The 23,873-nt window shown below is 43.5% G+C and overlaps 2 protein-coding genes across 3 annotated transcripts; one reads left to right on the top strand and one right to left on the bottom strand.

The window, feature by feature from the left end:
* Positions 1-386: 386 nt before the first annotated feature.
* Positions 387-18,599, top strand: LOC110531970 (furin). Its single transcript, XM_021615521.2, has 14 exons — positions 387-742; positions 854-958; positions 1,062-1,157; positions 1,320-1,442; positions 1,824-1,900; positions 2,018-2,106; positions 2,218-2,390; positions 2,543-2,755; positions 3,031-3,131; positions 3,240-3,343; positions 3,866-3,983; positions 4,332-4,511; positions 12,923-13,069; positions 18,290-18,599. Exons 1-14 carry the CDS (start codon positions 590-592, stop codon positions 18,597-18,599), a joined length of 1,989 nt encoding a protein of 662 aa, XP_021471196.2. The 5' UTR covers positions 387-589.
* A 59-nt stretch (positions 18,600-18,658) lies between these two features.
* Positions 18,659-23,802, bottom strand: LOC110495326 (transmembrane protein 79). 2 transcript variants are annotated; one of them, XM_021570637.2, is made up of 5 exons: positions 22,528-23,802; positions 21,545-21,832; positions 20,860-21,414; positions 19,759-19,972; positions 18,659-19,384 (listed from the first exon to the last, which is right to left on the bottom strand). In XM_021570637.2, exons 2-5 carry the CDS (start codon positions 21,807-21,809, stop codon positions 19,126-19,128), a joined length of 1,293 nt encoding a protein of 430 aa, XP_021426312.1. In that variant the 5' UTR covers positions 21,810-21,832; positions 22,528-23,802; the 3' UTR covers positions 18,659-19,125. The 2 variants fall into 2 exon arrangements, with proteins under 2 accessions (XP_021426312.1, XP_021426239.1); XM_021570564.2 differs by having other exon boundaries at positions 21,545-21,820.
* Between the last annotated feature and the right edge of the window lie 71 nt (positions 23,803-23,873).

Raw genomic sequence — 23,873 nt, 5'->3', positions numbered from 1 at the left:
TTATATATAAAAGTGCTGTACAGAAACCCAGCCTAAAACCCCAAACAGCAAGCAATGCAGGTGTAGAAGCACGGTGGCTAGAAAAACTCCCTAGAAAGGCCAAAACCTAGGAAGAAACCAGGCTATGAGGGGTGGCCAGTCCTCTTCTGGCTGTGCCGGGTGGAGATTATAACAGAACATGGCCAAGATGTTTGACATTTGAAAAATGTAATTTGTCACTATGTTGACGGTCCCTAACTGCTGTTGGTGAACGTAATTAAAACTACAGCCGAATATCCGTCGAATATCCAACTTGAAATTGTCTTTACATCGGTCCCAAATCATAGTCTTGTCAATGCCGTTACACAACGCAAAAGTGACCAAACAATGCACAGATACTTGCGCGCCAGTCTTGATTATCTGTGGCGGGAATATTAGTTATTGTTCACGCTCGTGTAGTAGGCCTATTCGAATGTCAAGTACAACCGTTAGTGATGAAACTGTCAACATCAGTTAAAATCAAGTTGTAGACATGAGAGTTAGCGAAATGAAAGGATTGCTTCTCTATGACCAACAATGTATCAGCTGATCAGTTCAAACAGCAGACAGAATGAGGTTTATCAGTTGCTTCTTGTGTATGTTGTATGTGTGCACAATGTATGCCGAGGTCATCTACACTAACATTTGGGCTCTACATTTGAATTGTACTCCTGAACAAATCAACAAGATTGCAAAGAAGCATGGTTTCCATAACCTAGGAAAGGTAAAACAATGTTAGTTCACTGTTTATGTCATATAATGATTTGTATTTTTATGTGTAGATCTTTTGGCATATTATGACTAGCTAATTTCTTCTGGCATATTATATTTGTAGATATTTCCAGATGGCAACTATTACCATATGGAGCAAAGACAGGTGGCAAAACAATCATTGCAGGCACACTATTTGCATAATCTTATATTCAAAATGGACCCTAAGGTGAATAGCCAATAGGTCAATACTATCCAAAATTGGCTGGAATAACCAGTCCCAGCATTTCTCTTATTGTAATGAGTGTGATGATGTACTTTCTGTTTCGTAGGTGCTTTGGTTTGCACAGCAATCTGGAAGGAGTAGAAAGAGAAGACACTCTTTCACAGTACCAACTGATCCATTTTTCAATCAGCAGTGGTACCTGGTATGTCAACATTAAGCTTCCATTTTTGTTTGAAGTATATTTCCTTAATACAAGCTCTTTACATTTTTATTCAGCCTGTTTTAGTTTTTTCTGCCTTGAGTGAAAACAAATGGTTATCCCCGTTTTAACAGAAAAAAGAATGTATTCAAACTGCTTTTCCAGAGTGAGGCCTTTGATCAGAATGTGGTGGCTGCATGGGCTCGAGGCTACACAGGAAAAGGAGTGGTGGTGTCCATCTTAGACGATGGCCTAGAGACAAGCCACCCAGACATTGCTGAAAATTATGTGAGTTGTTATTATATATTTTTTTATTGAACCTTTATTTTAACAGGGAACACATTGAGACCTAGGTCTCTTTTACAAATGTGCCTTGTATAATACAACATAAATATACAGATTATACCCTATATATATATATTAAAATACAAAAACACATTAATGGGAAGCACAAATCACCCAGAAAAAGTTACATTCCTCCACAAAAATGTCCCCAATCAATACTTTAAATTGCCTGAATGGCACTAGAACATCAATATTAAATGTATTTAGAATTTTGTTCCAGCAATACAGTGTTGTAACAAAAATGGAAAAAGACAAATATTATTTCAAAAATAAAATACAAGTGGCAAATGATCCTTATAAAGACCTAATGTATTGTACCTGTAGGATCCACAGGCTAGCTATGACATGAACGATAATGACCCCAACCCAGACACCCAATACACTCTGACCAGACCAAAGAGGTAATTTGCTATGATGTTAAGATTTTAATGCAAGATATTACATCATGTATCATGTATGAAGTGCACTATGTAACAACATTCTGTATGGATGAACCCCTTTTGTATTCTGTTCCATAGGCATGGAACACGGTGTGCTGGGGTGGTGGCAGCGGTGGCAAATAATGGGGTGTGTGGGGTTGGAGTGGCATATCAGGCCAAGATCGGAGGTAAGTATTACCCATACATTCACTCATTTGGTCTCTTTTAATAGCATATAGAACTGTACTGCAATTATCCTGCTTTAATTTGTGTCCTGTTACTTGTTCTGTTTTGTCCAGGAGTTCGGATGTTGGATGGACAAGTGACTGACCTGATAGAAGCCATGTCCTTAAATTTGAATCAGCAACACATTGACATCTACAGCTCCAGCTGGGGACCTGAAGATTTGGGGACGAATTTGGAGGGGCCAAACACATTGGCCCAAGAAGCCTTTATCAGAGGCACTACCAATGTATGATACAACTTGTACTGGTTATCCTATATTACCTGTTTCATCAGTAGTGTCCATTTTGTTAGATAAGATAAAACAATGTAATCGGCATTGGCAACTAAAGCGGTAAGATCATACAATGAGTCTTAAAAAACATATTCAATACCTTACAGGGCCGAGGTGGCTTGGGTTCCATTTACGTCTGGGCTTCAGGCAATGGGGGCGCCAGCTTTGACAACTGCAACTGCGATGGCTACACCAACAGCATTTACACGTTGTCTGTTGGTAGTACCACTGAGAGGGGAACACTGCCCTTCTACAGTGAACCCTGCTCTGCCATTCTAACAACGACCTACAGTGGTGGCAGCTTTCATCACCGCAGTATTGTAAGTCTCTTTGTCCTCAACTCATCCCACACTAGTGTTTTTAACATCCATATATTTCTTTGGAAAGATGCATTTAGAGTGACAAAGCATTCTGTTAAATCTTTGACTAGTTTAGCATTAGTTTAATTGTGCTTAACAAAGTAGTCACATGAATGTAAAGGTTTGCTGAAGATGTGTGGAACTCTGAAAATGGTCAATATTTATCTCACATTTACCACCTACAGCAACAGTAAGCAAAGCCTCAACAAAGTACCTGGATGTTGTTTCCCTTCCAGGTCACCACCGACCTGCATCAATCCTGCACCTCAGACCATACTGGGACCTCTGCCTCTGCCCCTCTGGCTGCTGGGATCATTGCACTGGCTCTGGAGGCAAAGTAACCATTCTCTTGTCTCTGTGCACCTGTAACTCAATAACCTATTTGTTGTAAATTTGAGGCTTTGAGTCATTGAGAAAGATGATAATATCCCAACTTCTCCCACAGCCCGACACTCAACTGGCGTGATGTGCAACACCTCGTGGTGCGAGCATCTAGACCGGTAGATCTTCGAACGAATGATTGGCGGACCAATGGTGTTGGAAGACCTGGTGAGACATAAAGCACTACCTTCTAGTGTTAGTTAGGTAGTTGACCAGGGGCGGCTAGTGGCTAGGGGCAGCTAGTGGCTAGTGACCAGGGGCGGCTAGTTAGGTAGTTGACCAGGGGCGGCAGGGTAGCCTAGTGGTTAGAGTGTTGGACTAGTAACCGGAAGGTTGCTAGTTCAAATCCCAGAGCTGACAAGGTACAAATCTGTCATTCTGCCGAATGGAGATCTCTCCATCATTATTTACCATCTCCAATTTACTAGGCCGTCATTGAAAATAAGAATTTGTTCTTAACTGACTTGCCTAGTTAAATGAAGGTAAAAATAACATTTTTTTTTTGTGAAACTGGGATATGATTTGCTACACTGTAGGGCCAGAAATAGAGTTGAAATGAATGAACTGCTTTTAGACAGGCAGCCCAATTCTGATATTTTTTTCACTAATTGGTCTTTTGAAAAATATAAGAATTGGGCTGCCTGTGTAAACACAGCTATAGCATCATACACCTGATTTGCTTTATTGTAGTCAGCCATTACTATGGATATGGGCTACTGGATGCAGGGAGACTGGTGGAGTTGGCCAGTAAATGGAAAGCAGTCAAACCTAAAAGGAAATGCACCATTGACCTCATTACCAGAGCCATGTAAGGAAAACACCATTGTCCTTTCATCTCACTTATGGATAGTTAGTAGGAAAACAGCCACTAGTGTGTTCTATAGCTGTTTACAGTAAACATAAACATGATCGTCAGATTTTATTGAGCATAAACAGAAGTGGAGGCTGGTGGGAGGAGCTATAGGACGGGCTCATTGTAATGGCTGGGATGCAATGCATGGAACGGAGTCAAACATGTGGTTTCCATTTGTGTGGTGGGTGATACCATTCCATTAGCTCCTCCCACCAGCCACCACTGATAAAGTAATTCCACTAATTCATAATGCCAACTTGGCCAGTTAGATGTGTTATACCTGATGCTCTGTCTGTCTGATAGTGAACTCCGCAGGAAACTGACATTGAGGTGGAATGTGACAGCTTGTCACGGCACCAGGAACTGGATTCGGTCTCTGGAGCACATCCAGGCCCGTCTTACACTGACCTATAGCAGACGTGGAGATCTCTCCATCACCCTCATTAGCCCAAAGAAGACCATCTCCAATTTACTCACAACCAGGTAAGGCACAGCCAAGTCAATGGACAGAAAGATTGAAAGCAATACATAGAAGTGATTTAAAAAGTCATAGTCAATCAATTAATAATATTATAATACTCTTAGAAAAAAAAGGTCTTTAATTTACAATATGTAGAATCTATGAGAATAGAAAGGTTCAGAACTTTTGTGAAACATCACAGCACAGTGGAAAAATATATGACAAATAGAAATCAAAACTTGATGGTGTTCAGAGGTAGATGGGAGGGGTTTAGTGGAAGATAACTATTGTAAACCATACTGTGTCTGTAAAATGTACACTGCTCAAAAAAATAAAGGGAACACTTAAACAACACAATGTAACTCCAAGTCAATCACACTTCTGTGAAATCAAACTGTCCACTTAGGAAGCAACACTGATTGACAATACATTTCACATGCTGTTGTGCAAATGGAATAGACAACAGGTGGAAATTATAAGCAATTAGCAAGACACCCCCAATAAAGGAGTGGTTCTGCAGGTGGTGACCACAGACCACTTCTCAGTTCCTATGCTTCCTGGCTGATGTTTTGGTCACTTTTGAATGCTGGCGGTGCTTTCACTCTAGTGGGAGCATGAGACGGAGTCTACAACCCACACAAGTGGCTCAGGTAGTGCAGCTCATCCAGGATGGCACATCAATGCAAGCTGTGGCAAGAAGGTTTGCTGTGTCTGTCAGCGTAGTGTCCAGAGCATGGAGGCGCTACCAGGAGACAGGCCAGTACATCAGGAGACGTGGAGGAGGCCGTAGGAGGGCAACAACCCAGCAGCAGGACCGCTACCTCCGCCTTTGTGCAAGGAGGAGCAGGAGGAGCACTGCCAGAGCCCTGCAAAATGACCTCCAGCAGGCCACAAATGTGCATGTGTCTGCTCAAACGGTCAGACTCCATGAGGGTGGTATATGAGGGCCCGACGTCCACAGGTGCGGGTTGTGCTTACAGCCCAACACCGTGCAGGACGTTTGGCATTTGCCAGAGAACACCAAGATTGGCAAATTCGCCACTGGCGCCCTGTGCTCTTCACAGATGAGAGCAGGTTCACACTGAGCACATGTGACAGGCGTGACAGAGTCTGGAGACGCCGTGGAGAACGTTCTGCTGCCTGCAACATCCTCCATTATGACCGGTTTGGAGGTGGGTCAGTCAACCCTCCATGGGCTCGCCAGAGGTAGCCTGACTTCCATTACGTACCCGAGATGAGATCCTCAGACCCCTTGTGAAACCATATGCTGGTGCGGTTGGCCCTGGGTTCCTCCTAATGCAAGACAATGCTAGACCTCATGTGGCTGGAGTGTGTCAGCAGTTCCTGCAAGAGGAAGGCATTGATGCTATGGACTGGCCCGCCCGTTCCCCAGACCTGAATCCAATTGAGTACATCTGGGACATCATGTCTCGCTCCATCCACCAACGTCACATTGCACCACAGACTGTCTAGGAGTTGGTGGATGCTTTAGTCCAGGTCTGGGAGGAGATCCCTCAGGAGACCATCCGCCACCTCATCAGGAGCATGCCCAGGCGTTGTAGGGAGGTCATACAGGCACGTGGAGGCCACACACACACTACTGAGACTCATTTTGACTTGTTTTAAGGACATTACATAAAAGTTGGATCAGCCTGTAGTGTGGTTTTTCACTTTAATTTTGATTGTGACTCCAAATCCAGACCTCCATGGGTTGATAGATTTGATTTCCATTGATAATTTTTGTGTGATTTTGTTGTCAGCACATTCAACTATGTAATGAAAAAAGTATTTAATAAGAATATTTCATTCATTCAGATCTAGGATGTGTTATTTTAGTGTTCCTTTTATTTTTTTGAGCAGTGTATATAGTATGTAAAGGCTTCTACTTCCAGCTTAAGTGTTGTCGTCTACTACTTTACTCGAATTAGGGGAGGGATGGTAGGGTTAAGTGTGCCTTGAATTGTAAATAAATCACCGACAGTGTCACCAGAAAAGCACCATCACACCTCGTCCTCCATGCTTCACGGTGGGAACCACACATGCGGAGATCATCTGTTCACCTACTCTGCGTCTCAGACACAGAGGTTGGAATCAAAAATGTCAAATTTGGACTCATCAGACCAAAGGACAAATTTCCACCGGTCTAATGTCCATTGCTTGTGTTTCTTGGCCCAACAAGTCCCTTCTTCTTATTGGTGTCCTTTTTTAGTGTTTTTTTTGCAGCAAGTCGACCATGAAGGACTTATTCACACAGTGTCCTCTGAACAGTTGATGTTGACATGTCTGTTACTTGAACTCTGTGAAGCATTTATTTGGGCTGCAATTTGAGGCTGGTAACTCTAATGAACTTATCCTCTGCAGCAGAGGTAACTCTGGGATCATCCTTTCCTGTGGCGGTCCTTATGAGAGCCAGTTTATTCATAGCGCTTGATGGTTTTTGCAACTGCACTTGAATAAACTTTGAAAGTTCTTAATTTTCCCCATTGACTGACCTTCATGTCTTAAAGTAATGATGGACTGTCGTTTCTCTTTGCTTATTTGAGCTGTTCTTGCCATAATATGGACTTGGTCTATTACCAAATAGGGCTATCTTCTGTATACCAACCCTACCTTGTCACAACACAACTGATTGGCTCAAACGCATTAAGAAGGAAATAAATTATACTATTTAACTTTTAAATAGGCACACCTGTTAATTGAAATGCATTCCTGGTGACTACCTCATGAAGCTGGTTGAGAGAATGCCAAGAGTGTGCAAAGCTGTCATCAAGGCAAAGGGTGGCTACTTTGAAGAATCTCAAAATATAAAATATATTTAATTTGTTTAGCACTTTTTTGATTACTACATGATTCCATATTTGTTATTTCATAGTTGATGTATTCACTATTATTCTACAATGTAGAAAATAGTAAAAATAAAGAAAAGGCCTGGACTGAGTAGGTGTGTCTAAACTTTTGACTGTGACTGTCAATGACTGTGACTATATATATATATATACACACACACACACAACTTATTGTGGGAAGCTTGTGGAAGGCTATCCGAAACGTTTGACCGAAGTTAAACAATTTTAAGGCAATTCTACCAAATACTAATTGAGTGTATGTAAACTTCTGACCCTGTCACGCCCTGACCTGAGTATTCTTTGTTTTCTTTATATATTTTGGTTAGGTCAGGGTGTGACAAAATCAAATCAAATCAAATTTTATTTGTCACATACACATGGTTAGCAGATGTTAATGCGAGTGTAGCGAAATGCTTGTGCTTCTAGTTCCGACAATGCAGTAATAACCAACAAGTAATCTAACTAACAATTCCAAAACTACTGTCTTATACACAGTGTAAGGGGATAAAGAATATGTACATAAGGATATATGAATGAGTGAAGGTACAGAGCAGCATAGGCAGGATACAGTAGATGGTATCGAGTACAGTATATACATGAGGTGAGTATGTAAACAAAGTGGCATAGTTAAAGTGGCTAGTGATACATGTATTACATAAGGATGCAGTCGATGATATAGAGTACAGTATATACGTATGCATATGAGATGAATAATGTAGGGTAAGTAACATTATATAAGGTAGCATTGTTTAAAGTGGCTAGTGATATATTTACATCATTTCCCATCAATTCCCATTATTAAAGTGGCTGGAGTTGAGTCAGTGTCAGTGTGTTGGCAGCAGCCACTCAATGTTAGTGGTGGCTGTTTAACAGTCTGATGGCCTTGAGATAGAAGCTGTTTTTCAGTCTCTCGGTCCCAGCTTTGATGCACCTGTACTGACCTCGCCTTCTGGATGATAGCGGGGTGAACAGGCAGTGGCTCGGGTGGTTGATGTCCTTGATGATCTTTATGGCCTTCCTGTAACATCGGGTGGTGTAGGTGTCCTGGAGGGCAGGTAGTTTGCCCCCGGTGATGCGTTGTGCAGACCTCACTACCCTCTGGAGAGCCTTACGGTTGTGGGTGGAGCAGTTGCCGTACCAGGCGGTGATACAGCCCGCCAGGATGCTCTCGATTGTGCATCTGTAGAAGTTTGTGAGTGCTTTTGGTGACAAACCGAATTTCTTCAGCCTCCTGAGGTTGAAGAGGCGCTGCTGCGCCTTCTTCACGATGCTGTCTGTGTGAGTGGACCAATTCAGTTTGTCTGTGATGTGTATGCCGAGGAATCCCTGCTCATCTGCGTGAACGTGCCTTAGGCATGCTGCAAGGAGGCATGAAGACTGCAGATGTGGCCAGGGCAATACATTTCAATGTCCATACTGTGAGACGCCTAAGACAGTGCTACATGGAGACAGGACGGACAGCTGATCGTCCTCGCAGTGGCAGACCACGTGTAACAACACCTGCACAGGATCAGTACATCCGAACATCACACCTGCGGGACAGGTACAGGATGGCAATAACAACTGACCGAGTTACACCAGGAACGCACAATCCCTCCATCAGTGCTGACTTTCCGCAATAGGATGAGAGAGACTGGACTGAGGGCTTGTAGGCCTGTTGTAAGGCAGGTCCTCACCAGACATCACCGGCAACAACGTCGCCTATGGGCACAAACCCACCGTTGCTGGACTAGACAGGACTGGCACAAAATGCTCGTCACTGACGAGTCGCGGTTTTGTCTCTCCAGGAGTGATGGTCGGATTTGCGTTTATCGTCTAAGAAATGAGCGTTACACCGAGGCCTGTACTCTAGAGTGGGATCGATTTTGGAGGTGGAAGGTCCGTCGTGGTCTGGGGCGGTGTGTTACAGCATCATCGGACTGAGCTTGTTGTCATTGCAGGCAATCTCAACGCTGTGTGTTACAGGGAAGACATCCTCCTCCCTCATGTGGTACCCTTCCTGCAGGCTCATCCTGACATGACCCTCCAGCATGACAATGCCACCAGCCATACTGCTCGTTCTGTGCGTGATTTCCTGCAAGACAGGAATGTCAGTGTTCTGCCATGGCCAAAGAAGAGCCCGGGTTCTCAATCCCATTGAGCACATCTGGGAGCTGTTGGATCGGAGGGTGAGGGCTAGAGCCATTCCCACCAGAAATGTCCAGGAACTTGCAGGTGCCTTGGTGGAAAAGTGGGGTAACATCTCACAGCAAAAACAGGCAAATCTGGTGCAGTCCATGAGGAGTGCACTGCAGTACTTAATGCAGCTGGTGGCCACACCAGATATTGACTGTTTTTGAACCCCCCTTTATTCAGGTACACATTATTAAATTTCTGTTAGTCACATGTCTGTGGAACTTGTTCAGTGCATGTCTCATTTGTTGAATCTTGTTATGTTCATACAAATATTTACACATGTTAAGTTTGCTGAAAATAAATTAAGTTGACAGTGAGAGGATGTTTCTTTTTTTGCTGTTCATATATATATATAGAGTATTTGAAGAAGTATTTGATACACTGCCGATTTTGCAGGTTTTCCCTTTTACAAAGCATGTAGAGGTCTGTAATTTGTATCATAGGTACACTTCAACTGTGAGAGATGGAATCTAAAACAAAAATCCAGAAAAGTAATTAATTAGCATTTTATTGCATGACATAAGTATTTGATACATCAGAAAAGCAGAACTTAATATTTGGTACAGAAACCTTTGTTTGCAATTACAGAATTCATACGTTTCCTGTAGTTCTTGACCAGGTTTGCACACACTGCAGCAGGGATTTTGGCCCACTCCTCCATACAGACCTTCTCCAGATCCTTCAGGTTTCGGGGCTGTCGCTGGGCATTACGGACTTTCAGCTCCCTCCAAAGATGTTCTATTGGGTTCAGGTCTGGAGACTGGCTAGGCCACTCCAGGACCTTGAGATGCTTCTTACGGAGCGGAGCCACTCCTTAGTTGCCCTGGCTGTGTGTTTTGGGTCGTTGTCATGCTGGAGGACCCAGCCACGACCCATCTTCAGAACTCTTATTGAGGGAAGGAGGTTGTTGGCCAAGATCTCACGATACATGGCCCCATCCATCCTCCCCTCAATACGGTGCAGTCGTCCTGTACCCTTTGCAGAAAATCATCCCCAAAGAATGATGTTTCCACCTCCATGCTTCACGGTTGGGATGGTGTTCTTGGGGTCGTACTCATCCTTCTTCTTCCTCCAAACACGTCGAGTGGAGTTTAGACCAAAAAGCTCTATTTTTGTCTCATCAGACCACATGACCGTCTCCCATTCCTCCTCTGGATCATCCAGACGGTCATTGGCAAACTTCAGACGGGCCTGGACATGCGCTGGCTTGAGCAGGGGACCTTGCGTGCGCTGCAGGATTTTAATCCATGACGGCGTAGTGTGTTACTAATGGTTTTCTTTGAGACTGTGGTCCCAGCTCTCTTCAGGCCATTGACCAGGTCCTGCCGTGTAGTTCTGGGCTGATCCCTCACCTTCCTCATGATCATTGATGCCCCACGAGGTGAGATCTTGCATGGAGCCCTAGACCGAAGGTGATTGACCGTCATCTTGAACTTCTTCCATTTTCGAAAAATTGCGCCAACAGTTGTTGCCTTCTCACCAAGCTGCTTGCCTATTGTCCTGTAGCCCATCCCAGCCTTGTGCAGGTCTACAATTTTATCTCGGATGTCCTTACACAGCTCTCTGGTCTTGGCCATTGTGGAGAGGTTGGAGTCTGTTTGATTGAGTGTGTGGAGAGGTGTCTTTTATACAGGTAATGAGTTCAAACAGGTGCAGTTAATACAGGTAATGAGTGGAGAACAGGAGGGCTTCTTAAAGGAAAACTAACAGGTCTGTGAGAGCCGGAATTCTTACTGGTTGGTAGGTGATCAAATACTTATGTCATGCAATAAAATGCAAATTAATTACTTAAAAATCATACAATGTGATTTTCTGGACCTGCAAAATCGGCAGTGTATCAAATACTTGTTCTCCCCACTATATACAGTGCCTTGCGAAAGTATTCGGCCCCCTTGAACTTTGCAACCTTTTGCCACATTTCAGGCTTCAAACATAAATATATAAAACTGTATTTTTTTGTGAAGAATCAACAACAAGTGGGACACAATCATGAAGTGGAACGACATTTATTGGATATTTCAAACTTTTTTAACAAATCAAAAACTGAAAAATTGGCCGTGCAAAATTATTCAGCCCCCTTAAGTTAATACTTTGTAGCGCCACCTTTTGCTGCGATTACAGCTGTAAGTCGCTTGGGGTATGTCTATCAGTTTTGCACATCGAGATACTGAAATGTTTTCCCATTCCTCCTTGCAAAACAGCTCGATCTCAGTGAGGTTGGATGGAGAGCATTTGAACAGCAGTTTTCAGTTCTTTCCACAGATTCTCCGTCCCAGTCTCAGGTCTTTTGCAGACTCCATCAGGTTTTCTTCCAGAATGGTCCTGTATTCGGCTCCATCCATCTTCCCATCAATTTTAACCATCTTCCCTGTCCCTGCTGAAGAAAAGCAGGCCCAAACCATGATGCTGCCACCACCATGTTTGACAGTGGGGATGGTGTGTTCAGCTGTGTTGCTTTTACGCCAAACATAACGTTTTGCATTGTTGCCAAAAAGTTCAATTTTGGTTTCATCTGACCAGAGCACCTTCTTCCACATGTTTGGTGTGTCTCCCAGGTGGCTTGTGGCAAACTTTAACCGACACTTTTTATGGATATCTTTAAGAAATGGCTTTCTTCTTGCCACTCTTCCATAAAGGCCAGATTTGTGCAATATACGACTGATTGTTGTCCTATGGACAGAGTCTCCCACCTCAGCTGTAGATCTCTGCAGTTCATCCAGAGTGATCATGGCCAGAGTGATCATGGCCAGGTCTTGGTAGATTTGCAGTGGTCTGATACTCCTTCCATTTCAATATTATCGCTTGCATAGTGCTCCTTGGGATGTTTAAAGCTTGGGAAATCTTTTTGTATCCAAATCCGGCTTTAAACTTCTTCACAACAGTATCTCGGACCTGCCTGGTGTGTTCCTTGTTCTTCATGATGCTCTCTGCGCTTTTAACGGACCTCTGAGACTATCACAGTGCAGGTGCATTTATACGGAGACTTGATTACACACAGGTGGATTGTATTTATCATCATTAGTCATTTAGGTCAACATTGGATCATTCAGAGATCCTCACTGAACTTCTGGAGAGAGTTTGCTGCACTGAAAGTAAAGGGGCTGAATAATTTTGCACGCCCAATTTTTCAGTTTGTGATTTGTTAAAAAGGTTTGAAATATCCAATAAATGTCGTTCCACTTCATGATTGTGTCCCACTTGTTGTTGATTCTTCACAAAAAAATACAGTTTTATATCTTTATGTTTGAAGCCTGAAATGTGGCAAAAGGTCGCAAAGTTCAAGGGGGCCGAATACTTTCGCAAGGCATATACGGCATAATGGTGAAGTATCAGGGTTTCAATATGCAACAAGAGGTCCAAGTGTGACTCATCTTGTCTGTACTAAAATATTCTAATCCAATGTTGCTTCACAGGCCTTACGATAAAATGTCTACAGGTTTCTCAGACTGGACCTTCATGAGTACACACTGCTGGGATGAGGATCCCTGCGGATATTGGGTTCTACGGATAGAAAACAACGGAGATTCAACCAACAGAGGTACACTGACAAAAACAAAGATGTTTCAATTTGAGGTGTCAACTTCAATAACACAGCGAGTGTTTTAAAACTCATCTCTAGTATTTAAATGAAATTAGTTACAGAAAGAAATAGTACACAACATTAATTAGAAACAGAACATTTGTCATCTTTAACTAGTATTAGAAATGAAATGCACTCAGTGTGTCACGTCCTGACCTTAGTTCCTTTTTTATGTCTCTGTTTTGTTTGGTCAGGGCGTGAGTTGGGGTGGGCATTCTATGTTTTGTGTTCTATGTTTTCCATTTCTATGTGTTTGACCTGGTATGGTTCTCAATCAGAGGCAGCTGGGAATCGTTGTCTCTGATTGAGAACCATACTTAGGTAGCCTGTTTTTCCCACTTGAGTTGTGGGTAGTTATTTTCCGTGTTAGTGCCACACGGGACTGTTTTGTTTGTGTCACGATGTATTTTGAAGTGTTCCGTTTTACATGTTAAAATGGACACTTACCACGCTGCAAATTGGTCCGATCTCTCTTACTCCTCGTCAGAAGAAGAGGACGAGCGTTACACGGTGCTGCAGCTGATGTAACAGAGGCTGGCACTGTTTGGCTCTCACATTCTTCTTTTGTCGTCCTTCCTGTTCAAGCGCACACCTCATCAAAAGATACTACTCACTGTACTCATGATTTGTTTGTGTTCCATAATTTCTCACACAGTTACAATTTAGGACAGGTGCTTTAGATTGTGCAATGGACGTTTTCTACAATGTACTCGAGCACAAACTCGTTTTTTTCTTTGTCCATAGGCGTCCTGTTGAAATTTCATCTGGAGTTACATGGGACAGATGAACGCATGGCAGGCCGTCGCATGGAGAGAGCAGTGATACAGCAGTGTGCAGTGGGGAACTCTGATGGCAGTTGTGAAGGTAGGCAGCAACATCAACCATACCCTGAATTTATACTGAACAAAAATATAAACTCAACATGTGACAATTAATGATTTTACTTATTTCATATCAAATCAAATTTATTTGTCACATACACATGGTTAGCAGATGTTAATGCGAGTGTAGCGAAATAATTGTGCTTCTAGTTCCGACAATGCAGTAATAACCAACGAGTAATCTAACCTAACAATTCTAAAACTACTACCTTATACACAAGTGTAAAGGGATAAAGAATATGTAAATAAAGATATATGAATGAGTGATGGTACAGAACGGCATAGGCAAGATGCAGTAGATGGTATCGAGTACAGTATATACATATGGGATGAGTAATGTAGGGTATGTAAACAAAGTGGCATAGTTTAGTGGCTAGTGATATGTGTATTACATAAAGATGCAGTAGATGATATAGAGTACAGTATATACATATACATATGAGATTAATGTAGGTTATGTAAACATTATACACTGCTCAAAAAAATAAAGGGAACACTAAAATAACACATCCTAGATCTGAATGAATGAAATGTTCTTATTAAATACTTTTTTCTTTACATAGTTAAATGTGCTGACAACAAAATCACACACAAATTATCAATGGAAATGAAATTTATCAACCCATGGAGGTCTGGATTTGGAGTCACATGTACGTGAGTGTGTGTCCTAGCTGCTGACACACTAGAGACCAGAGAGGAGGACATTTCAGCCTTGCACTTAACTCAACTTCGTGGAGAGGCAGAAACCTAATAGGCTAGGAGTATGACACAGCCGTGCTATATATGGGCAGCGCTATATGGCTTTCTATGGGGGGTTCTGCCATAGAGACCTTAATATAGGAAGCAGACCATCTCTATTCATTGACTTCATTATTTACATTATAAAACTGGAAATGGCACAAGGCAGCAGACCATCATTTGTCTCTCCATTCACCTTCATGGCTTATTACTGAAATCAAATTGCATGTTTGCTATGGTATGAAAGGGAAAGGGGATACCTAGTCAGTTATACAACTGAATGCATTCAACTGAAGTGTGTCTAATGGCATTTAACCCAGCCCCTCTGAATCAGAGAGGGGGGAGGGGCTGCCTTAATTGACATAAACGTCATGGAGAAATGGGTCAAAATATCCCCACTGGGCAACAACGTCAATTCAACGTCGACTCCACGTAGGTTCAACATAATTGAATTGAAATGACATGGACACAATGTTGATTCCACAAGGGTGTGCCCAGTATATATTGATTGAAACCCCACGCGCCTGTATGACCTCCCTACAACGCCTGGGCATGCTCCTGATGAGGAGGACAACTCCTGGACAGTCTGTTGGTGGATGGAGTGAGACATGATGTCCCAGATGTGCTCAATTGGATTCAGGTCTGGGGAACGGGCGGACCAGTCCATAGCATCAATGCCTTCCTCTTGCAGGAACTGCTGACACACTCCAGCCACATGAGGTCTAGCATTGTCTTGCATTAGAAGGAACCCAGGGCCAACCGCACCAGCATATGGTCTCACAAGGGGTCTGAGGATCTCATCGCGGTACCTAATGGCAGTCAGGCTACCTCTGGCGAGCACATGGAGGGCTGTGCGGCCCTCCAAAGAAATGCCACCCCACACCATGACTGACCCACCGCCAAACCGGTCATGCTGGAGGATGTTGCAGGCAGCAGAACGTTCTCCACGGCGTCTCCAGACTCTGTCACATGTGCTCAGTGTGAACCTGCTTTCATCTGTGAAGAGCACAGGGCGCCAGTGGCGAATTTGCCAATCTTGGTGTTCTCTGGCAAATGCCAAACGTCCTGCACGGTGTTGGGCTGTAAGCACAACCCCCACCTGTGGATGTCGGGCCCTCATATACCACCCTCATGGAGTCTGACCGTTTGAGCAGACACATGCACATTTGTGGCCTGCTGGAGGTCATTTTGCAGGGCTATGGCAGTGCTCCTACTGCTCCTCCTTGCACAAAGGCGGAGGTACCGGTCCTGCTGCTGGGTTGTTGCCCTCCTACGGCCTCCTCCACGTCTCCTGATGTACTGGCCTGTCTCCTGGTAGCGCCTCCATGCTCTGGACACTACGCTGACAGACACAGCAAACCTTCTTGCCACAGCTCGCATTGATGTGCCATCCTGGATGAGCTGCACTACCTGAGCCACTTGTGTGGGTTGTAGACTCCGTCTCATGCTCCCACTAGAGTGAAAGCACCGCCAGCATTCAAAAGTGACCAAAACATCAGCCAGGAAGCATAGGAACTGAGAAGTGGTCTGTGGTCACCACCTGCAGAACCACTCCTTTATTGGGGGTGTCTTGCTAATTGCCTATAATTTCCACCTGTTGTCTATTCCATTTGCACAACAGCATGTGAAATTTATTGTCAATCAGTGTTGCTTCCTAAGTGGACAGTTTGATTTCACAGAAGTGTAATTGACTTGGAGTTACATTGTGTTGTTTAAGTGTTCCCTTTATTTTTTTGAGCAGTGTATTAAGTAGCATTGTTTAAAGTGGCTAGTGATATATTTTACATTAATTTCCATCAATTCCCATTATTGAAGTGGCTGGAGTTGAGTCGGTGTGTTGGCAGCAGCCACTCAATGTTAGTGGTGGCTGTTTAACAGTCTGACTTGCACAATTGGTGGCTGACTAAATACTTTTTTGCCCCACTGTATGTGAGAATGCTATTCATTGACGACGGCTCTGTGTTCAACACCATAGTGCCCTCAAAGCTCATCACTAAGCTAAGGACTCTGGGACTAAACACCTCCCTCTGCAACTGGATCTTGGACTTCCTGGCGTGCCGCCCCGAAGTGGTAAGGGTAGGTAACAACACATTTGCCATGCTGATCCTCAACACGGGGGTCCCTCACAGGTGTGATTGCTCAGTCCCCTCCTGTACTCCCTGTTCACTCATGACTGCATGGCCAGGCATGGCCAGGCACGACTCCAACACCACACAACAGTGGTAGGCCTGATCACCGACAACGATGAGACAGCCTTTATGGAGGAGGTCAGAGACCTATCCCGTGGAGTGGCAGGATAACCTCTCCCTCAATGTGATCAAGATAAAGGAGATGATTGTGGACTGGAGGACTGAGCACACCCCCATTCTCATCGACGGGGCTGTAGTGGAGCAGGTTGAGAGCTTCAAGTTCCTTGGTGTCCACACCACCAACAAACTATCATGGTCCAAACACACCAAGACAATCGTGAAGAGGGCAAGACAAAGCCTATTCTCCCTCAGGAGAATGAAAAGATTTGGCATGGGTCCTCAGATCCTCAAAGTTCTACTGCTGCACCATTGAGAGCATCCTGACGGGTTGCATCACCGCCTGCTATGGCAACTGCTCGGCCTCCGACCGCAAGGCACTACAGAGGGTAGTGCGTAAGGCCCAGTACATAACTGGGGCCAAGCTCCCTGCCATGCAGGACCTCTATACCAGGCGGTGTCAGAGGAAGGCCCTAAAAATTGTTAGACTCCAGCCACCCTAGTCATAGACTGTTCTCTGTTACCGCATGGCAAGCGGTACCAGAGTGCCAAGTCTAGGTCCCAAAGGCTTCTTAACAGCTTCTACACCCAAGCCATACGACTCCTGAACAGCTAATCAAATGGCTACCCAGACTATTGCATTGCCCCCCCTCTTTTACACTGCTGTAACTCTTATCTATGTATAGTCACTTTAAATCTGCCTACATGTACATATTACCTGAACGAACCTGTGCCCCCGCACATTGACTCTGTACCAGTAGCCCCTGTATATAGCCTCGCTACTGTTATTTTACTGCTGCTCTTTAGTTTTATTTATCCTTTTTTTTTTTTTTTACTTAACACATTGTTCTTAACTGCATTGTCGGTTAAGGGCTTCTAAGTAAGCATTTCACTAAGGTCTACTACCCCTCTTGTATTCGGCGCATGTGACAAATACAATTTGATTTGAAATACACTTTGTGCATATGGAGAATATCTGGAGTCTTTTATTTCAACACTTTACATGTTGCGTTTTTATATTTTTGTTCACTATATTTTACAATGAAACAGTTGCACACTTTAATGTCACATTCTATAAGACAGTTTGAAAATGTTACTAACCAAGTAAGGATCCTCCTTTTTTTTAGAGTGTGTCTACCCATTGTACGTGTTTGAGAGCATCTGCCTAATGTCCTGTCCACCTCACTACTATGAGTCAGATGGAAACAGCACCCGTTCCCATCGGAAATGCTTACCCTGCCATCACAACTGCCACACTTGTTTTGGGAAAGAGGACACAAACTGTCTGGACTGCCCTCCGTATTCTATCTTGGATTTTCATCTTGGTACCTGTAGCCCCCCTGTCTACCCCTGGGACCACAGAGGTAAAGTGACCAGTGGCATGGAGCGGACGGCAGCAGTTCTTGGTATCCTGATGGGAGGGCCGCTGGTGATTTTGTGCACCATGTGGGCGATTACATGGATGGTGAGCAGGGTGTTCCTACCATGTGTCGCTGCCAGGAACGAAGTGGACAGCAGCACCAGTCATAGCAGCAGTGAGGAGGCTAGGGATGTGGAGATGGTGGTCTTCCGTATTACAGAAGACCAGGCAGAGAACAGCGAGAGAACATCTCATTCCCAATACTTCACTTCAACAGGAATTTGACTCGCTTCAGTCAACATTAAAGTAGCCAATAATAAAATTCTGTCGAGAAACAGAATAAATTATTTTCCAAATAGCTTTTATTGTTACTTCAGTATCATTTACAAACTTTTGGATGGATAAAATAAATGTCTATTTGGGACCCAAGTCGCATTCAGTGGTTTTTATAAGAACACATCAATTGGTAGAATATCCATCCATTTGCAATTATAACTTTTAAGTCAAAGTACTTCACAAAACATTAAATATAGGCACTGGAATAGCTTAAAAGGACACACATTTAGAAGTAGAACATTGTTCAAAGATTTCCTCCACAACTAAAGGGAGGAACGGCTCTTGCATTTCAGATAATAAGCATGAATCCACATAAAAAGGTCCTGTATATGAGGAGCAAAATACAACTTAAGCCTTTACAGACTTCGAGGTTAGTGGCATTCTGTGAAGCTCTGCTGAACTTCAGACCACAGGAATGGGCTATTTCTGGGTTCTAAGCTTTCTCTTTAAGTTATAAGGGACAGTGCTCTCCTCCTTACTGAGTTTCCAAGATGTCCGTGGGTATGACACTATCTGATTTGCCACTGGAGCTCTGTGACACCTCCAGAGGCCAAGATGAAGGGGTGGTCTGATAATAGAGTGTGTCCTCCGACCCAAAGAGCAGCTGTCTGAGGCTCAAGTCGTACAGACAGTACAGATTGAAAGCCACCATGGCAAGGAGTGGGAAAACAGTGAGCCCCGATCCAAAGCCTCTCCAGGGGCTACATATGTGGAAGCAGAGCCAGTAGATAAGCCTATAGGAATAAAATGAGGATAAACTTAAAACATGTTCAGCTTTATAATAATTAGGTGCTTACATTTGTCCTATTTCACACCTGTACAAGTGTGAATTGGATATTTGATTTTTGCATATCCCACTCCCCCGACACCCTTGGAGAATGGGGTCAGAGCCAGGGATCAGCCATTATACATGGGCACCCTGGAGCAATAAGGGTTACGTGCCTTGCTAAAGGGCAGACAGATTTTTCACCTAGTCGGCTTGGGGATTTGAACCAATAACCTTTCAGTTACTAGCCCAATGCTCCTAACCGCTAAGCTACCTGCCGTCCATTCTAGAGACGTCACTCTTTTCACTCACTGAGCAATCAATGACTTTGAAACCACTCACCTCCCACCAACGAAAACGCCAGTCAAAATGGGCACCACCCGCAGCTGGTCTTGAGGCAGGAATGTAGCCAGAACCAACAGATTGAGAACGTAGAGAAACAACTGCTCCATAGACGCAGAGACAAACAGCTGCTGAATGGCCGGTCTTCTGTGGAGAGCCTCAGCTGGATTTAAAGACCCAGTGCAGAACTGGCACATAGCACCAATCAGCATAGCTAGAGTGGGAGTAATAGATATTTTAGTATTCACATTTGGAAACACAACACAAAACACCTAATGGTCTGTTTGACTTTGTCTGGCATTATGAGTCTTCAGCATCCTAGTTTTTTGAACTGATTGCTTTTGAACTGATACTTAGTCCAGTCTTTGATTAAAACCCTCAGTTTCTGCTTGAACATTCGACTAATAACACTTGAAAGCCAAATATGTGAAAGGATTTGTTTTTAGCCATGTTGCTTTCTACAGTCAAGTCCTTTCAGTAGAAAGAAAAGGAGATGAGGAAAGTAATGAGAAACTATTGGGACACTGCCCAGGAGACTGGAGAACTAGTTACCCTCATCTTTTCTATTCTAGTTTCCATGTTAAGCTATTTATAAGAAAGGGGAGGAAATTGCCAGTGCTTCAGTAAGACTTGCATTGCCTTGAGGTTGAATGTGTTGACAAAGACTAAGCCTTAGACAAATTATGAGACGTGGACTACTAGAAAACCTAAAATAACTTAATACTGCATTCAAGAGCTTTTTGGGAGATTGATTGCTCCAACTAAATAAGTAGGTTTGTAGAGCTCAGTATAAAAGGCACCCCACTGAGCAAAAACTGGTTGAATCAACATTGTTTCCATGTCATTTCAACAAAAAATAAAATGTGATGACTTTGAATCAATGTGGGAAAGTTATTGGATTTGCCAAAAAGTCATCAACGTAAGGGGATTACATCTTTTCACCCAACTTTTTACCTAAATCCAATTACGTGATTTTTTTTTATTTCACGTTTGTTGACAACAACCAAATTTAAATCTAAACTAGATGTTGAACTAATGTCTGTTCCCAATGTGACAGTTGTGTTGTTTGAGTCGCATATAAAAACAATTATTCAGACATACCCAACAAGATGGGGACTGCAGCTACGGCACAGCAGCAAAGTGTGAAAGTGAGGCGGCTGACCATGTCAGGGCAGTCTGGGGAATCTATGGGAACATAGAAATAAAGTGCATAGAGAAGCCCTGCAGTAATCAGAAGGGAGGCCAGGACTGAGCACACAGCAGGAACACGGCCACTTTGGCAACATCTACAGCAGCAGCACCACAGTCTCTTGTCTGCCACCTCTGGGACAGCCTCACAAGTCTCTTGATCTTGGGAACTCCACATAGTCAACTCTATGCTCTCCGGTGGCAAGCCGAGCAACGGTTGGCCTTCATCAATGGTGGACTCCAGATTGTTGGATTCTGGACTCCATCTCTGTGTGTCTGTGCCATTGGGAATGTCTCTGCGAGAGGCTATATTTGGAGTGCTAATGCAGTTTTCCACCGGGTCTTCCAAATTCTGCACAAGAGCAATCGGACTTGAAATAGTTCCATCCTGAACTCCCTCTTTCCCCTCTTGCGGTCTTCGCTCTGCTTTGAAGCCCTCGCTGGGTTGCTGGTGGCAGGAATCAAGCTCTGTACAAAACAAAGCATAATCAACATCTTTCTGCCACCATATGTTCAATGTTGTGAATAATGAATGTCACCCAATCTGCACGTTTAATTTGTGGCACTCAAAAAATGTGTTTGTTCGATTATCACTTACGGACAAGTTGATCAGCTGGCAGGGCTTCCAGGGAGTGGTGAGAGCCCATGACTGAGTGAGAAGAGGAGTGGAGCTCCTCCACTGAAGATTCAGGACTGTCAGACACTGGTGCTAAAGAGATCTGGGTGTCCAGGTCGAGGAATGGAGAGAATGACAGCCTGGCAGGGTCAATATCCTGCAGTTGATTGATGATGTCACTGATGGACTCCTTCACACTGTCAATCTCTTTGCCATCTTCTGGGTTGGTGGCTTGACGCCCCGTCATAGTCGCACAGCCTACAGAAATAACTGCAGATAGTCAATGTGAAATTGTCTATGTGAACCCTACAATAACATGACAATATCGGTCGTATTGATATTGTTTGCATCTCCGCACGGGAGGTTCAAAGGGTCCACCCCATTCGCGCCAGGCTGTATTATGAACATCTGGGGATTGAATTTGGAATCGGCCCTTGGGGCAGCGCCAATCGTGGAGGGCGGCTCGTCGTCTGATTTTAGGACTGACACGCAACTAAACCAAACACGTCACGACTGGGGTTCATTCTCCAAACAAAAGACATATTTACTAGACTATCATAACATTTTGTGCAGCTTTTGGAAAGTGAGGCATCGAATTGAAATGACCAATTGACAAACGGAACGCGCACACAAGAGAAAATGTGCATTTGCTGTTCTGTTGCAGATTAATTGTTGCCAGTTGCATTCATTGATTAGGATATTACCATTTTTCTTTGAATAGGATACTTGATAATTGAAGTGGTCGTTTATTGATCATAAATAATACATAGATCTAATATTCCCATATCAAATTACTAATAATAACAAGAGGAGCAATATAAACGATAGCCTCATCATTTAGGTCTGATGAAGCCACTATTCAATAGCTTAGTTTATACATAGTCATATGGACATAGAGTCAAAATTCATACAGAGAAAGTAGCCTACACACTTCTATTCGATTAAAAGATGCTTAATATACTTACTTTTTCTAGGGATGCAGAATTACTGCTGTTTCAATTTCTTCGTTATTTTTTCCTTCCCCCAACTTTTGTCTTCTAGAATCTGGTATACAGTCTCAACTTCTGAATCAAATTTCAAGACTGACAAAATACTACGTTTAAGCCCCCGCCCACACACTTTCTGGGTACCATGTCACACAGACCATATGGAGCAAATAAATCCAAAGCGGATACACCGGGGGGTTTTGGGGCTCTGCTGTTTGGTCCAGATATTTAGAAAATAAAACATTAAACAGGAAGTCACCTGGAGTTGATCATCAAATAAATCAGCCTCCCGTAAAGTGCTATGGTACACAGAGAATTAAAAACAAATCACATGCAAAGTTATTTCAACTCAGATTTGCAAACTCTAGACGGGTTTCCAAAAGCAGTATGAAATTAACCCACTCAGACCTTAGTGTCGAATGAAAGGTGACCAGGTGCCAACCCCTGAGACTGATTTGTGAAGCATGTTGAAACTTTAGAAAGGTAAGAGAATAGGCAGACAATAGCAGTCTTTGTGTTCCTGTCACATGTGGGGGAAACTGGCATTAGAGTAGGATTCCACTATAGCTTTGGTGGAAAGGTCCGTTTAATGGGAGGGGTAAGTTTAGTTTCTGAATATTCATTCTTGGGGTAAAAATGTATTGTCAAAATTCCATGTACAAAAACAAAACAAATAGGCTAACCATGGAAGTCATAGGACACATGACATTTCTATAGTGTGCTAAAGGCACTGTAAAGGTAGCCAGAATAGATTGACCCTATGCTTGCTTACAGCTGCACTGGGGTCGGACAGGATTCCTATTTAGATAAAGACACTGTGGAGCCGGAGTGAGATATTCCCAGGGATGAGAAATACATTGTACTCCGAATTGTCCCATTATCCCAACTGTTAGATCAAGATTGAATGACCACTAGTTTTTACAGAAAATGGCCCTTTCCATCTTCATGCTAAGTAGCAGAAGCTAAAGCAGCCATTTTGGAATGGCAGTGTCAGCTAATCAGCTCCTTTGTTCAACGCTATGTGCCATTCCGCAATGACTGCGGCGGGTACCGATAGCTAGAATGAGGACAAATAGCAGTTTACTTAAACTAGCAGCCGTTCAATGATTCTCGGTGTAACAGTTTGGATAATGGGACAATTCGGAGAACAACGCATTTCTCCCCCCTGGATTGAGTCGTTTCCGGAGCCATATCTTGCACCAGCTCCATAGTGTCTTAATCTAAACAGGAAGCCTGTCCGACCCCAGTGCAGATGTAAGCAGTAGTGTCAGAATCTAGTTTGACAAGCGTAAAGGGAGATTTGCATTTTCGTGCATGAGGTCAAC

The sequence above is a fragment of the Oncorhynchus mykiss genome, chromosome 1 (genome assembly GCF_013265735.2).
Source record: "Oncorhynchus mykiss isolate Arlee chromosome 1, USDA_OmykA_1.1, whole genome shotgun sequence".
NCBI lineage: Eukaryota > Metazoa > Chordata > Actinopteri > Salmoniformes > Salmonidae > Oncorhynchus > Oncorhynchus mykiss.
Note: the sequence above shows the minus strand (reverse complement) of the source record. Positions and strands in the feature narration are given on the sequence as shown.